This window comes from Harmonia axyridis, chromosome 3 (genome assembly GCF_914767665.1).
Source record: "Harmonia axyridis chromosome 3, icHarAxyr1.1, whole genome shotgun sequence".
Lineage (NCBI taxonomy): Eukaryota > Metazoa > Arthropoda > Insecta > Coleoptera > Coccinellidae > Harmonia > Harmonia axyridis.
The window spans coordinates 119,296-133,717 of record NC_059503.1 but is presented as its reverse complement, the minus strand read 5'-3'; the positions used below and the strand labels follow the sequence as shown (position 1 = coordinate 133,717).

Sequence of the window (14,422 nt, the reverse complement as noted above, 5' to 3'; positions counted from 1 at the left end):
CGGCTCAATCTGCATACGAGAATATTAAGCTCCTACAAGATTGCAAGAAAGCACTTTTTCGTATTGGCTAGAAAGCCTCACATAAACAGTTCTCAAAGAGAAATAGAGAGAGAGAGAGAGAGAGAAAGCAATCGAAGCGGCCAAGACGTAGTAGGCGAGCAGTTTGCCAGGATGTTAGCCCCGTCATTTTTTAATATTCGTAATTTACAACCGACAAGTGCGAAATCGCATAGCTGGCAACTCTCGTCGGCCTTTCCTTCAATTTCCTCCTCCGTTGTTAGAGGGTCGTAGGTCAAATTGGGCCGTGTGGGGAACGCTTCAGCCTCTTCAGCTGCTGTCTCTCTCTTTCTCTCCGAGGAAAATTGCGAGGTAATTGGTAATGCGGATGTATATGGAGAATGTGAACTCCGGGTTTAAGAGCCCTTGTGCTGCTTGACAATATGGAGGCCGTGAACCTACCGATGGGAAATGTGGGATCCACGAGTTTCTAGAAAATTACATCACATTAAACATTTCTAGGGATCCTATAGAAACCTTCACAATTTATATATTTTTATATAGGCGTATATATGCTTCAACTTCTGTTATCATCGTTCTTGAATGCTCGTTGGTATATATTGATCCATAATATTCCAGATAAAATATAAATCTTGTGTACTTTGGAGACTAGTTGAAGTTATCGGAGTTCATCAAAACATAGTAAAGATGAAGTCCAGAATGAAATTGACGTTCGGAAAATTCAACGGTCGTCTTCCTTTTCAGGAATTCGAAAAACCAGTAATGTAGGAATTCATACGGTGCGTCAAAGAATCCGTTAAGTAAACAACCTCGATTCTTATGTTTCTACAAGAGGGGCCGGCGTTGTCAACTTCACCTACATACCACGCCAAGAACTCACATCGTTTGTTGACAACATTGACATCACAGTCGTGAAGATAATAACAATTTAATAAAATCTCTATAAAACACTGTGTTATCAACATTACTTGTTAAATTGATTTTAAAAATTCCTAAAATTAATCCTTTCCATTTGAATGACATTCTTGTTTTTCTCCTATTACTGCATTTATTTTCAAACGAGTTAAACAACATAAGTATATCGATTTTATAATTTTCTATCCCGAATAATCAATTAGTTTTCCCCCTTCTCCGTTCACGCGGCACTAATAAATTAAATGATAATTTCAGACCAGTGTTTTCATCGCCTATTCATTAAATTCCCAGGTTCATTGGACCTGACAACGCAAAAACAACTTCAGGTGGAATCTACATCGAAACGATGGAAATTGAAACAGACCGTGCGCAAGCCTACGTAGTCTGTCAACTCTTGTAACATTCATAATAATTAACATTGATGCAATTTTCTACTTCGCTGTAAATGGAATTTCCGCACCAGTAAATCTGATGAATTGATATGTTTCAACAGAAATATTGTATTAATCTAATTGATTTCGTACACGACTTTTTCATCCATTTAGGACCATTTTTTGCTCGAGATTCATAAATTACAGATATTTTGCCGAATGGAACAAGTGCACAAAGGTAAAACGTACAATCATTTTGACGTTTCTGAATTTTCTATTATTTTCATCGTTACTAAACAAATTTTCGCAATGAAATTCAACTGTGGCGTTCCATTGTGTTTATAGATGACAATATTTGAAGACTGTCAAGCTGTCAGATTAATACTTTTCCGAGCCTACATCCCTCGTAGAAATAACAGGGATATATGGACGTAATTCGGTCGTATATGAGAACACCAGTTCAGTCATTTAGCCGTAATGTGTGCGTCTGGCGCCACATGTTTGGTGTCATTCGTGAATAATCTAACTGTGAATTTAAATTGCCTCGCGTATGGTACGATTGTGCCGATTTCGTTCAAATTAATATTGATAATTTACATCTGCGTATACATGGCGACATTATGGCTTCGCACCTACTACCCAATGCGATTTCGTCATGTTTATTTCCACTGCTGAATTTTTTCGTGGATCATTTACTATATTTTCTCTTGAAAGTTTTCCATTTGAGAAAACTTTATTTATTTTTATAGGTGTGAATGTTCATTAAAAATGATACATGAATTTCTGTATGTTTCTCCGTATTTATCTGTTTGCAGCTAGTTAAACCAATTTTTGTTATGCAAAAGTGTAGGTATTCTGAATTCTTTCATTGAACGTTCATTTGATGGGTCAACCACTAATTAAGAATTCATCGATTATCTATTCTATTTGAGATTCTATTCTGTTCTTCATTCGATGTCCTCATAAATTCTGATAAATGTCCTTCCTTGAATGTTTCTGTATGCCCAGTACAAAATTCAAAATCTGTTCAGACTATGACCAAACAAAGTGAGTTCCAACCACTAGCCAGCTTCGATTCCAATAATTCGGCAATAAGACATAATTGGTCCATTATCATGGTCAGTAATACTCCCATTTGAATGCCGAAACGTAGTTTGGAACATATATTTCGGAGCCCTATCCATCAAACTGAATATTTAATGACGTGTACACCAGCAGCTTCCATGTTTTATGAGGCTCGTATACCATTTTGAGGATTCATACAGGCCAATTTCGCTACGTCCTTCAGTTTTACGGGATTAAGCTTAAAAAATTGATGAACCCCAGTCCGATAATTGATTGCTCTCGAAATACCGTTAAAAATTCAGAGCAATTAAGTCTGGAAGTGGAGCATAATTTCAACTTATTTATTCATCCGATGGCAGTAGGTATTGTATTGTTCAAGGAAATTCTGTTCGAGCGAAATTTTTCATCGATAATGGGGTAGAACCCAATACCGAATTATGATTCTCATGATTTTTTCTTTATTACCAAGAAATTTTGATTTTAAGGAACTTCTTCCTTAAAAACTTACTTTTAATATTGCAAATTCCCAAAGAAAGACTTTACACAACCTAAAAAATCGTTGTCTCTAATGAATATTTATGTTAGATCTAACTACCCCATAATGTAAGGGGTGTTTTTTTTAGAGCTATAGAACTTTAAATTGCAATAAAACAACGATGGATTATTCGATTGACATGCATTTTATTTATCCGCAAGATAATCTTGTGACATTACATTTTAAATATGATTTCTGGCATATGACCGCCACGGATGAAGTCCAATCTGGATGTCCAATTTTCGATTACTTTTTCCAACATTTGTGGCCGTATATCGGCAATAACACGGCGAATGTTGTCTTCCAAATGGTCAAGGGTTTGTGACTTATCCGCATAGACCAATGACTTTACATAGCCCCACAGAAAGTAGTCTAGCGGTGTTAAATCACAAGATCTTGGAGGCCAATTCACAGGTCCAAAACGTGAAATTAGGCGGTCACCAAACGTGTCTTTCAATAAATCGATTGTGGCACGAGCTGTGTGACATGTTGCGCCGTCTTGTTGGAACCACAGCTCCTGGACATCATGGTTGTTCAATTCAGGAATGAAAAAGTTACTAATCATGGCTCTTTACCGATTACCATTGACTGTAACGTTCTGGCCATCATCGTTTTTGAAGAAGTACGGACCAATGATTCCACCAGCCCATAAAGCGCACCAAACAATCAGTTTTTCTGGATGTAACGATGTTTCGACATACACTTGAGAATTAGCTTCACTCCAAATGCGGCAGTTGTTTGTTGACGTAGCCATTCAACCAGAAGTGCGCTTCTTCGCTAATGGACGTAGTGCGCGATACGTATTCCGCACAGAACCATTATTTTCGAAATAAAATTGCACTATTTGCAAGCGTTGTTCAGGCGTGAGTCTATTCATGATGAATTGCCAAACTGAGAATAAATCACTTGACAGCTGTTAAATCGGTCGCCATCTTGAGCAGTAATGCCAACTTAAAGTAATATACCTCGAAAAAAAACGCCCTATATTATGAAAGAAGGAGCAAAAGTATCTATTCTACACCGTGTTTTAATAAAATTGAACCAACATGTTGAATAGTTACCAAGCAACATTCACGCATTTAAATCTAACAAGAAAATAGCCCCTACGTCTTCTGAATATCATGAATATGATCTAGAAGCTACTTCGCTATCCAGAATAGCTATCTCGATCGGAAAAAAGCCGTAGCTTTTCATTAGAGTCGGCAGATAGCGCGCTGCATCTATATCACTCGGGGATTACGACTGATCATCGATAATTTTCGTTCGCGATAACTGAATATAAATGCCGTAAACGGGGACATAATGGCGGACGAAGGGGATTTATAGGCTGTAATTGTGCGTTTGTTGGTGCCCCTGAAATGGCATGGGCGAACGCGCGGTCGTTACGGGAGACGCCGTTTGTCACCTTGCGAGATTTATCTTTGACGACGAAGATGAGTCATTAGCTGGACCGATTGGCGACGCCTTTCTGGTTCGCGTTCAGGTTTACGACTGTTGTTTTCTCTGAAATTACGGTTGTTACGATGACGACCCACGATCTATGCCGGCCTAGGTTTTAATTGAATTCTCATTTATGGTTGTCGAGTTTCGGAATTATTATGGTTTATGTTTATCTCCGCAACAACAAGCAGGGATCCATAAGGAAACATTTTCCTTCTCGAAAAATGGCCGCATATGCATATCCTTGAGATATTCATACGACGTTTAATGGCCTCTTATTTTGCGATTCATTCTGGACATAAATAATGAGGATGAAGAAGATATTTCATTTAACAGTTTTCTGCTTTCGTTACCTATAATTTACTCGGAAAAGGAAACACCCAGCTATGAAGTCCCTATCTCTAAATGGAGACATTACAGAGTGTGAACTGAAGTCAAATATCTGGGAATAACCCTACATAAAAAACTTCTACGAACCAAGCATTTTGAGGTTACTGCTAACTAAATAACAAAGGATTTTATGGCATGCAGAAGTCTAGTTGGTTGGTAACACTTGGAGATGTAACCCAAAAATACTTCGATGGATGTACGTGATGATTGTGAGATCGATAATAACTCATGGAGCAATGATCTGGCATGCTGAAACAAGTCAGAATAGCACGCCGAGAGCGCTCGATATAATGCAAAGTGTTTGTATATGTTGTAAGAACGTGCCCAACTAGGGCATTAGAGATCATTACATCTTGTGACAGATAGATTAACCCATGAGGCCAGTTTAAAACTATCCAAGGACCATGACAGAGTTAGGAATCAGGGAACCCGATCCACTCATCTAACCAGTGATGAAATGATAAAGGAAACAAGCATCGAGAAAACCTTTCCTAGGTACGATGCTAAGTAGAGGAGATTTGGAAAATGAGTCTACAATTCCAGTTCTCAAAAAGATAACCATGAAATGGTACACGGAAGGTTCTAAATTTACGACGGGGGCTGATGATGGGTATTGAGCCTGACATCAAATGCTTACTATTGTTAAGACTGTTGTCCAAGTGTCTTTTAGGTAGAGATACTTGCAATCGAAAAATGTGTGAAGATGAACCAAGTAAGAAACTATAAGAAATGTGATATAGCGATTCATTCTGATAGTCAGTCTGGAATAACATTCAACTAACATCGATTGTAAGATGGTATTGCAGTACCGAAGAAAATTCCATGAAACAGGCAAGATTACAAGGTTTGCTCAGTCTCGGTTCCTGAAAGAAATGTAGAGACCAACACACTTGCCAGAAAAGGAGCACAAACACTTTTAATTGGCCCAGAACCTTTGCGTCGTATTAGTAAATGTACCTACAAGAAAGAGTTCCAGGAGGAGGTTAAATGCGAAAGAAAATCTCCCAAAATTATTGGAAACTTTGTTTCTACAAGATTTAAGATGTATCTTGATCTTAGCAAGAAAATGCACAAAAGGAACGATCGAGTCTATCAACGTTGATGAAGGGAATCACTTCGACTAAATTCAAATCTCAGGAAATAAAATCGTGAATCTTCTCCATAAATTCAACCTCGCTCTGAAATTCCTTCCGTATCAGTCTAGTTGTTACATAGTGTCTCATAGTAGATCGGTCCGTATGGACGTAAAATGTAATTTATTCAACAGTGGCTTCCGCTTTTACGATCTTTCCAGATAGCGGGGGATCGAGACGCGCAAATAATTGGCTGTTAATACTCCGGAGAATGTCATTGTTGTAGATCGCTAGGGGGACGACGAATATCTAATTAGCGGCATATTCACTGATTTATCCAACAGATCTTATCCCCAAGTCCGAACCAGTAGTCATTCCAGGAATTTCGATACCGTGCTCGACCGTGACTCCGGATGCCGGAAATTTTTGCTTGACTGACGTCGATTTTCTATTACAGGCGAACGTGGGAAAATCGCGACGGGATCATTTACTCGACATAACACAACATCTTCAACAATATACAGGAGCTTTAGAATAAGATGTTCATCCTTAGACGTCGTTTATATCAATATCTTCCAATTCCTGTAATAAAGAAATCATTGGATAATCATACTTTTAATCATAGTGATATCGTTTGTTGAATGTCTAATTCCTAAGATAGACGAAAAATCAACAAACTCTAGTTTTGTCAACGCTACTTCAGCAATATTCTCAGTTGTTCTTGATCGACGCACACAGTTTCGATTCTTCGCATCACTGACTCTTTCTCCTAAGATCTCCATAACCCATCAGTTTAACTTGTAAAATTATCACCAGATAGTACGCTATTCAAAATGAAATATCTTATTGGAAAACCCTGTAGATGGCTCAGAATGCCAAGACATTGAAGGCACCAAGCCTAACATCGCGCAAAGAAACCAGCTTTTCACTCGAGATTTTTTCGCGTTTCTCAATTAACAGGGAACGTCTTTCGAAGGCGTTCTCTCTATTCATTGCAGCCGGTAAAAATAGTACATAGCAAATAGAATGGGTAATGAAAGATGATCATCAAAACGGTTTTCGCGATTATCGTCCTATCATCATCTCTGAGATGATTCTCGAAAAGTGCACCGTCATCATCTACTATAGACCCATCATGAAGATATCTTGGGAGAAGCACAGTGACGGCATCTACAACTTTTTTTCAAGATTTAATAAAATGAAAGATAGTTTGAAGCCGAAGCAGACATTCTTCCACAGTTTAACTTGTACCATTGTTTTGTATTGTTCATCAACTCAACAAAACCTCTTCATGAATGATAATTTTCGTTGTGGCTATAATTAATTTAATTACTATATTTGGAAATGAATAAAAAACTTGAAATTATGCCATAAAACATTCCAATCTGTAACTTTTTCTAGATGCGAAACATTCTGTCACCCAACGATTTGATGTTGCTGCCATATTTTTTATTGTCAGGAAACGTTGATAATAAAAAGATTTATATTTGAATGTGAGCAAAGTGGAGCTTTGAATGTTCCCCAATGCGAATCAGAAAGAATATAAAGAAAAAAGACTAAATCCGGACCTGGTAGGACATACGAGAGAGAGAAAATATTGACGGCATACTCAATTAACGGTTTAAAGTACCTGCCCACCTTCTAATTAGCGGAAGGAATGCTGCACTCCGATGGAACATCTACTGTTAATAATAATCGACCTCCATACGATGAGATGAGATGCAACAAGGCATACGGAAATGAGACGACCATCGGTCTGAATCTAGATGCAGTACGGAACGATTTTTACGTTTGTTTTTTCCGACTGGATGAATTTATTCCAATCGTCCTGTATCGAGTAGGCTCATTTTCTCTCATCATGCAACATCTGGCGTTCGCTAATGTGAAATCAGCCGCAGTTTTTCGAATGGATTTCCGTTGTACCGATTGCTTATTCAGCTTTGTTCCAGATAGACTGACCTCACTATTCAGATATTGGGCTAAGTGTACTGTTTTCTGTACGGAAATCGGATAATCATCTTTTATTGTACAACACTGAACAAAAGAAGTGATGAAATACCAACTTTCTAATCAAAAGTACCTTAATGAACACTTTGAATCGATTTCCCAATTAAGAAACTATTATTAAGACAGTATTTTTTAGGTTCAAAAAAATATTTGTCGGCGAGTTTTGAAATGAGTAAAACTTATTTACAATTTAGTTCACCACAAAGATCGAATTCCTTAGAAGATAGTTTTGAATTGTTTTTCATTAGAAGTGATTATAAAAAAATATAACAATATTTAGTTTAGTGTCAATTTCTCATAAGAAGCATCAGATCCATTACTTTCAATGCTTCTCGAGAGCAATTTCCGTTGGTATCATAGCGAATCAAATATACTCATAATTTTTTTTTCTTTACAGATGTCACACACATGGGTTATATGTGCAATTCTAGTCATAGCAAATATCCAAATCATCGCAGGTGAGTTATGTTTCCTAATTCCTCACAAACCTCCAAATTCTTCCTTTGCAGGCCATTACAGCATCGCTTGTTCTTGTATTAATTTACCGTTTTCTTCTTTCATCAACTGTTTTCGGCATCTTTTAACTCACTACCTAACGGCTCATCGACCGTGATGTCGGTAAATCGATTACTTCAGATCCGAAACGATTCAATTCGGACCAAGATTTATATCTCTGCTTTCGTAATGCATCCATCCGGTTACTGTTATTCCTCAATTCGCTGATGGCCAGTCAAATTTCCGGTTCGTTCAAGAAAAGGCCGCAAACATGAACAATTTTATTATCTTTCTTCGAAAACAATGACGATTACAGAAAATATTTTCACCGCAAATTATAGGTTTCGAAGGGGTATTCATCAACTACAATATTGATTGAAGATGATAAATAAAATAGATTGTTCAACGTCCTATTCACGTGTTGTTCAAAAATTCTCGATGAAATGAGAAATTCTTGATATTACAATTTTCGTTATTTAATATCGGCATAAAATTCATTGACACAAATTGCTCAGATATTTCTATTTGAGAGAGAACTCTTTTCATTAGCCCGCAACCTTTCTGGGGTATAGGTGATAACACTCACAAGAAAGAATTCCAGGAGAAGGAAAAAACCTAAAGAGAAACACTCTGGCGGAATCTTGCTATGTTGGATCATTCCAAAAATTTTCTTCGGAAATGTGATACTGCAAGTATCAGTAACTTAGCAAGAATGTGCTAAACCTCCTCACAGGATTCCTTACAAAGTGTTGTCGCCTCAGGAAGCATCTCATAAGAATGAGTCTAGCAGAAAACGACTAGTGCAAATTCTGTGAGGAAGAGGAAGAAATTCCGGATCACCTGGTGACAGATGCCTCGCCATCGGTAGGCAACGCAAAAATGCTTTGGTTAAGAGACTTTTAGAATTGAAGAAGTAACCTCCTTGAAACCATCCCAGATACTGGAGGTCATAAGACCTCTGGAACTGGAGGGCGAGCTGCAGACTACGACGACTAATGGCGAAAACAGTTCTGATGGGGACACAATAGACCATATAAAATCGAGGTGCAATGAAAACCCCATTCAATCTACAAACATAAGAATTGGTTTCCTTGCTGACCAGTAAAACCTCCATAGGTCTCTCTTTCATGAATTACCTTCATTATAAATTGGTTTCTACTAGAATCCTCAATGATAAATCATTTTTGAATGAACTCGTTAATTCAAATTACACGTGGAGAATTCCAATTAAATAGAATTTATTCGTCGTAGAAAACCCTGTATTCGTTTCTTCCTCCTAAATCATAATCTTTTTCAATTCATACCGAAAAATGGTACAGCAATCTTCGATGAGAAACTTACGTCGTTAACTTTAACGACCTATGTTCCTGCCAACATTTTAATACCGGCAATTTCCCGTGATCTCCGCTGCTCAGATTAAAAATATCCCCCATATAGGACTCTAGAAGATAATCGAATTCACCAGTATCTACAGAAAAAAACGACAGATCGGATTTATCGTTTCAGGAAGGATAGCCTTCGAAAAACTGACAGAGTTCGACTATCGGGGGACGACTTATTACACGGTGAAGAACCTGAGCCTCTACGAGTGCCAAGGATGGTGCAGAGAAGAGCCTGATTGCCAAGCGGCCGCCTTCAGTTTCGTTCTAAATCCTCTGATACCGGTCCAGGAGACCTTATGTCAGCTGCAGAACGAGACGCAGGCCAATAATCCAACGGCAACGCCCCAGAAAGCCATCAACATGTACTACATGACGAAGTTGCAGCTCAGGAGCGAAAACGTGTGTCTGAGACCTTGGGCCTTCGAGAGGGTACCCAACAAGATGATCAGAGGGCTGGACAACGCCCTCATCTACACCTCCAGCAAGGAGACCTGTCTAGCCGCTTGTTTGAATGAGGTAAGTCAATATTAAATTTGTTTGGAAGAAATTTTGCATAACTTAATATCAGATGGTACTCGATCCTTATGAGGTCGTTTTCGATGAACCGCCTGCAAAATGCGGACAATATTTCACCAATAACTTGGCAGATGTTGGTTTTCAGATCCTCAATAGTCTGAGGATTAAAAACGATCCTACGCATAACCTCACAAAATTCCAAAGACGTTAAATTACAAGATTGACCAATTGCTCAATTGACATCGCCCAAGTCTTAGATTATGTATGGAAAAAATTATAATAAAAAAATCTTTCAGTAAAAGCACCCTGCAAAAAACCGTTGCCCTCAAATATAATATCTACCACCAAATACCATAATTTAGGTTTCAAGAAGACAAATACCTATGTCAAACAGAGTTATGTCTACCATAGGTGTAGATACAAAGCCGTTCGGTAAAAAAATGACGTATTAGACAAGCTGACAATGTTCTATCATCCGAAAGAAGTGCATGTCGACAGAAGAATTCATCGCCTCCTGTCGTTCCATTTATTTCATGGAATTCAGTCCTGCTGATAATCGAACCGATTGCTCTTTGATCCGGCTGATCTTATCGCAGTACTCTTGTCGGTAGAAAGCTACTCTAATTGGTCTCTTGTCTGCCGGTTTGTTTGTTGATATTTCAGCCTTACGCTTGACGGGGTTCTTGTAACGACCTAGCCAGTCGAAACTGATACCTTGTAGGCGATGTTCGTAGGTACCATGCGATGCTATCGAATTATGAATACGAATAAGATAAGCAATTTGTTGATGCGAGCCGAGTTGAATATTGCATTGAAGTACCTCACTATACAGGGTTTTCCTAAATTGGAGGTACAAATGAAAATGACATATTCCTCGGATAATTTTAAGAAAGAATCCTCAACAATTTGTTTTCGAGATACAGGGCGTTGAAATTTGTTTTTTTTTCTCATAATAACTTCCCATCATAAGATATTCAACACAAATTTGGCATAGATATTCCAATTCGAAGTTTTCATCATGAGATATGCTGATTTTCAATGTAAACCTAATGGATTATATTTTTTCTGGACCCGTACCCGCTTATTTCCTCCAGAACTATTTTTTGTGGGCCACTGGTAATTTAGAAGAATATGAAAAGAATATTTGGTCCAATACTATTTTTTTTGGTTTCCTATAATTTGTCGTATCTGTCATCGATTTTGAGAATTGAAGAATTCTCTGGAAATCCTCAAGATAATTCAAGTAATCATAAAGATCCAGTCAGTAAGAAGTGATGAGTGAATTGATTATAAGTTATGGTACTTATTTACCCTATCTTTATCGAAGCCGGTATATTCATAAAAAAAAATTAGGACTACAAGAAACACCCTGAATCTCGAAAATGATTCATTTTCCTATGAACTCCAATTCAGGAACACCCTGTCACCCTGTATGTGACTATATCGTGATGAGTACTCGTATCGAAGAGAAAAAAACTTTTACAAATTTAAAAAATCTTTTATGAAAAATTGTTTTTTTTGCACCATCATTAAAACAAAGAAGTTCACTGATTATTTACAGAAGTTAGGTATCTCATACCTACCATCATATTTCTGAGCACCTTTGGATAGCGTAAAATGAAATATGTGCAAAATTATCACATTCCACATCACCAGAGCTAACTCAAGATGAGAAAAAATTACACGAATGACACAAAAGTTTCGAAAGAGTCGTTTATTGCAAACGGTCCTCCTAATTTTTTTTTTTTTTAATGTTGCAGCATCGTTTCACTTGTCGATCTGTTGAATACAACTACGTCACCCTACAATGCCAACTGAGCGATTCTGACAGAAGGACGACAGGACAATTTGTGCAATTTGTAGATGCCCAAGGCGTGGATTACTTCGAAAATCTTTGTCTGAAAGGTAAAACATTCAACTTCATATTAAATGATTTCCTCTCTTCTTCGCTCAAAAAATTTTTGTACAACTAGAATCGAAAGGTCTCTTCAGATCTTTTATTGATTTACGTTTCACTTTAAATACCTACTATAATATTAACTCTCATTCAAGTTTTATGAATTAATTAGCAAATCGATCTATACTTATTCGATATCAATTTCCAGGCAATCAAGGTTGCAAGGGCAACAGGGTGTTCCAAACGCCTAGGTTTGGAGTGGCTGACGACAAGGTTGCTCAGTACGCCTCTCTTCATTACTACACCGATAAGGAGTTGCAGGTAACGAGTGAAGCGGCTTGTCGATTGGCTTGTGAGATCGAGAACGAGTTCCTCTGCAGGTCCTTCTTGTACAAGGGACCTCCTCAGGGCACTCAGTATAACTGTCAGCTGTTCCATCTGGACCACAAAACCCTGCCTGACGGCCCTAGTACCTACCTGAACGCAGAAAGACCTCTGATAGACAACGGACAGAGAATCGGAGAGTACTACGAAAATAATTGCGAGAGTGAGTTTTCCTCTTCGTCTGCTGTTTCTCAATGTTAAAATAATGTCTTAATAACTTGCAATTTTCGGATTTCAGAAGCTGCAGGCGGTCTATCTGGAGCACCATCGGACAATACCTTACCAGTCGTTTTCGACGCAACAGAAGACCCAAATCTGAATAACTTAACGAAGAGCGACGTCAACTGTGATAAAACAGGAACATGTTACGATGGTGAGTATTTGTAAATTCGACGATAAAATCTACTATTAGATTGAATCCTTTTTTACTCTTTGAAAAATCAATTTTATGGTGGATTTTTATTTCATTGTAAGGAAGGTATGACTTTAGCGATGAAAAACGATATCAGCCAAACGTACGCAACGGCTATAAAATTCAAAAACTAACATTGCATTGAACAACCTCCAAGGTTCAATTTATCCGACACTTAAACTCGTGATTATTCAGCTTTCAATTATTGTGGAATTTGAAGAAAAAACCGATCTGTTTTTCAGTATCTGTCAACTGCAAAGACACCAGGATCGCGGTACAGGTCAGGACCAACAAACCGTTCAACGGCAGGATCTACGCCTTGGGCCGATCGGAAACCTGCAATGTGGACGTGATCAACAGCGACCTCTTCAGACTGGATCTCACGATGGGCGGGCAAGACTGCAACACCCAGTCCGTGGTGAGTGAGAGGGAATGTTTGGGAACCGTCGGTAACAGGTTCGCCTATTTGCATATTCGACAAGAAGGCGAATAGAAAACCGATGTCGTCCGTCATCTGGGACGGATACACGCAACTGGATGACACGTGTACATGCACGCTGACAAAGATAACGATCTATCTTATTGCTTATTCTAGACTTGGAAGACAGCTTAGAGGTTAGGTCGCGGTCACTTGTACGAATGTTGGATTTGCGTTTCTTACGATGTTAGGGTGTTATAGTTCTGTTGAAAAAAAACTGCACGTTTTGCTTTATTTGTTCCCCTTTTATCGTAAAATATTTTTACTCATTTGAAACATATCATATAGTAATAGGTACACAGGGTGTTTAATTGGTTACATATATAGTAACCAAAGATAAAGATACCCTAAACGAGTCCAAAAAACCTATATATGATAGGTCTTCGAAATACAGTATATCTTATATATTCATCAATATTCTCAATTTCTTAAAAATTCTGAACCAACCAGTACAGTTGATTGTTTTCTGGAACTTATGATTCATTCTATTAGGTCCATCAATTCATCTTTAAACTGATCAAAAATGTAGGTATAGATTTGCGCTTCGAACCGAAATCTAAATGAAGTTATTAAAATCTGTAACTTCGAAACTACAAGGGTGATACTTTGCGTTAAAAATATATTGTAATTATACAACGTTGTAACAAAACTTATTCTCATTTTCAAGATCTCATGTTGGCTAGTTCATGTATCAACGGCACCTACAAACAAAACAAGTACACTTTTTACGTTTGCAAGAATTCGGAAGTCATTACCTGAACTCAATTTTTTTTTGTAGGTTGGCGTTTACAGCAACACAGTGGTACTCCAACATCACAGCGTCGTTATGACCAAAGCTGATAAAATCTATAAAGTGAAATGCACCTACGACATGTCCTCCAAGAACATCACTTTCGGAATGATGCCAATCAGGTATGTTCGAACTATTTGATGATTCTGAGCAATTCTACAATCTAAAAACTGTTCCCCTTATTCATATTCAGCTCACCTTTTGTCAGTGTTTTTCTTTTATCGATCTTCAAGCAGTTACTGACCCAAAATGTT

At 37.9% G+C, this 14,422-nt stretch overlaps 2 protein-coding genes across 4 annotated transcripts in view; one reads left to right on the top strand and one right to left on the bottom strand.

Moving 5' to 3' along the window:
* Nucleotides 1-6,374, bottom strand: part of LOC123676650 — an 87,828-nt gene extending 81,454 nt beyond the window's left edge. Inside the window, exon 1 of one of the 2 annotated variants that reach the window (XM_045612732.1) lies at nucleotides 6,137-6,374. The gene's annotated coding sequence lies outside the window, so the exon portion shown is untranslated. The remainder of the gene's footprint in view (nucleotides 1-6,136) is intronic. The other variant, XM_045612735.1, reaches the window with a different exon arrangement.
* LOC123676646 overlaps nucleotides 1-14,422 on the top strand; it is a 45,155-nt gene that overhangs the window by 29,226 nt on the left and 1,507 nt on the right. For both annotated transcript variants that reach the window (XM_045612726.1, XM_045612727.1), the window contains 7 exons: nucleotides 8,212-8,272; nucleotides 9,816-10,207; nucleotides 11,968-12,112; nucleotides 12,313-12,651; nucleotides 12,727-12,861; nucleotides 13,143-13,318; nucleotides 14,157-14,290. In XM_045612726.1, the coding sequence (XP_045468682.1) occupies nucleotides 8,212-8,272; nucleotides 9,816-10,207; nucleotides 11,968-12,112; nucleotides 12,313-12,651; nucleotides 12,727-12,861; nucleotides 13,143-13,318; nucleotides 14,157-14,290 (1,382 nt within the window). The remainder of the gene's footprint in view (nucleotides 1-8,211; nucleotides 8,273-9,815; nucleotides 10,208-11,967; nucleotides 12,113-12,312; nucleotides 12,652-12,726; nucleotides 12,862-13,142; nucleotides 13,319-14,156; nucleotides 14,291-14,422) is intronic.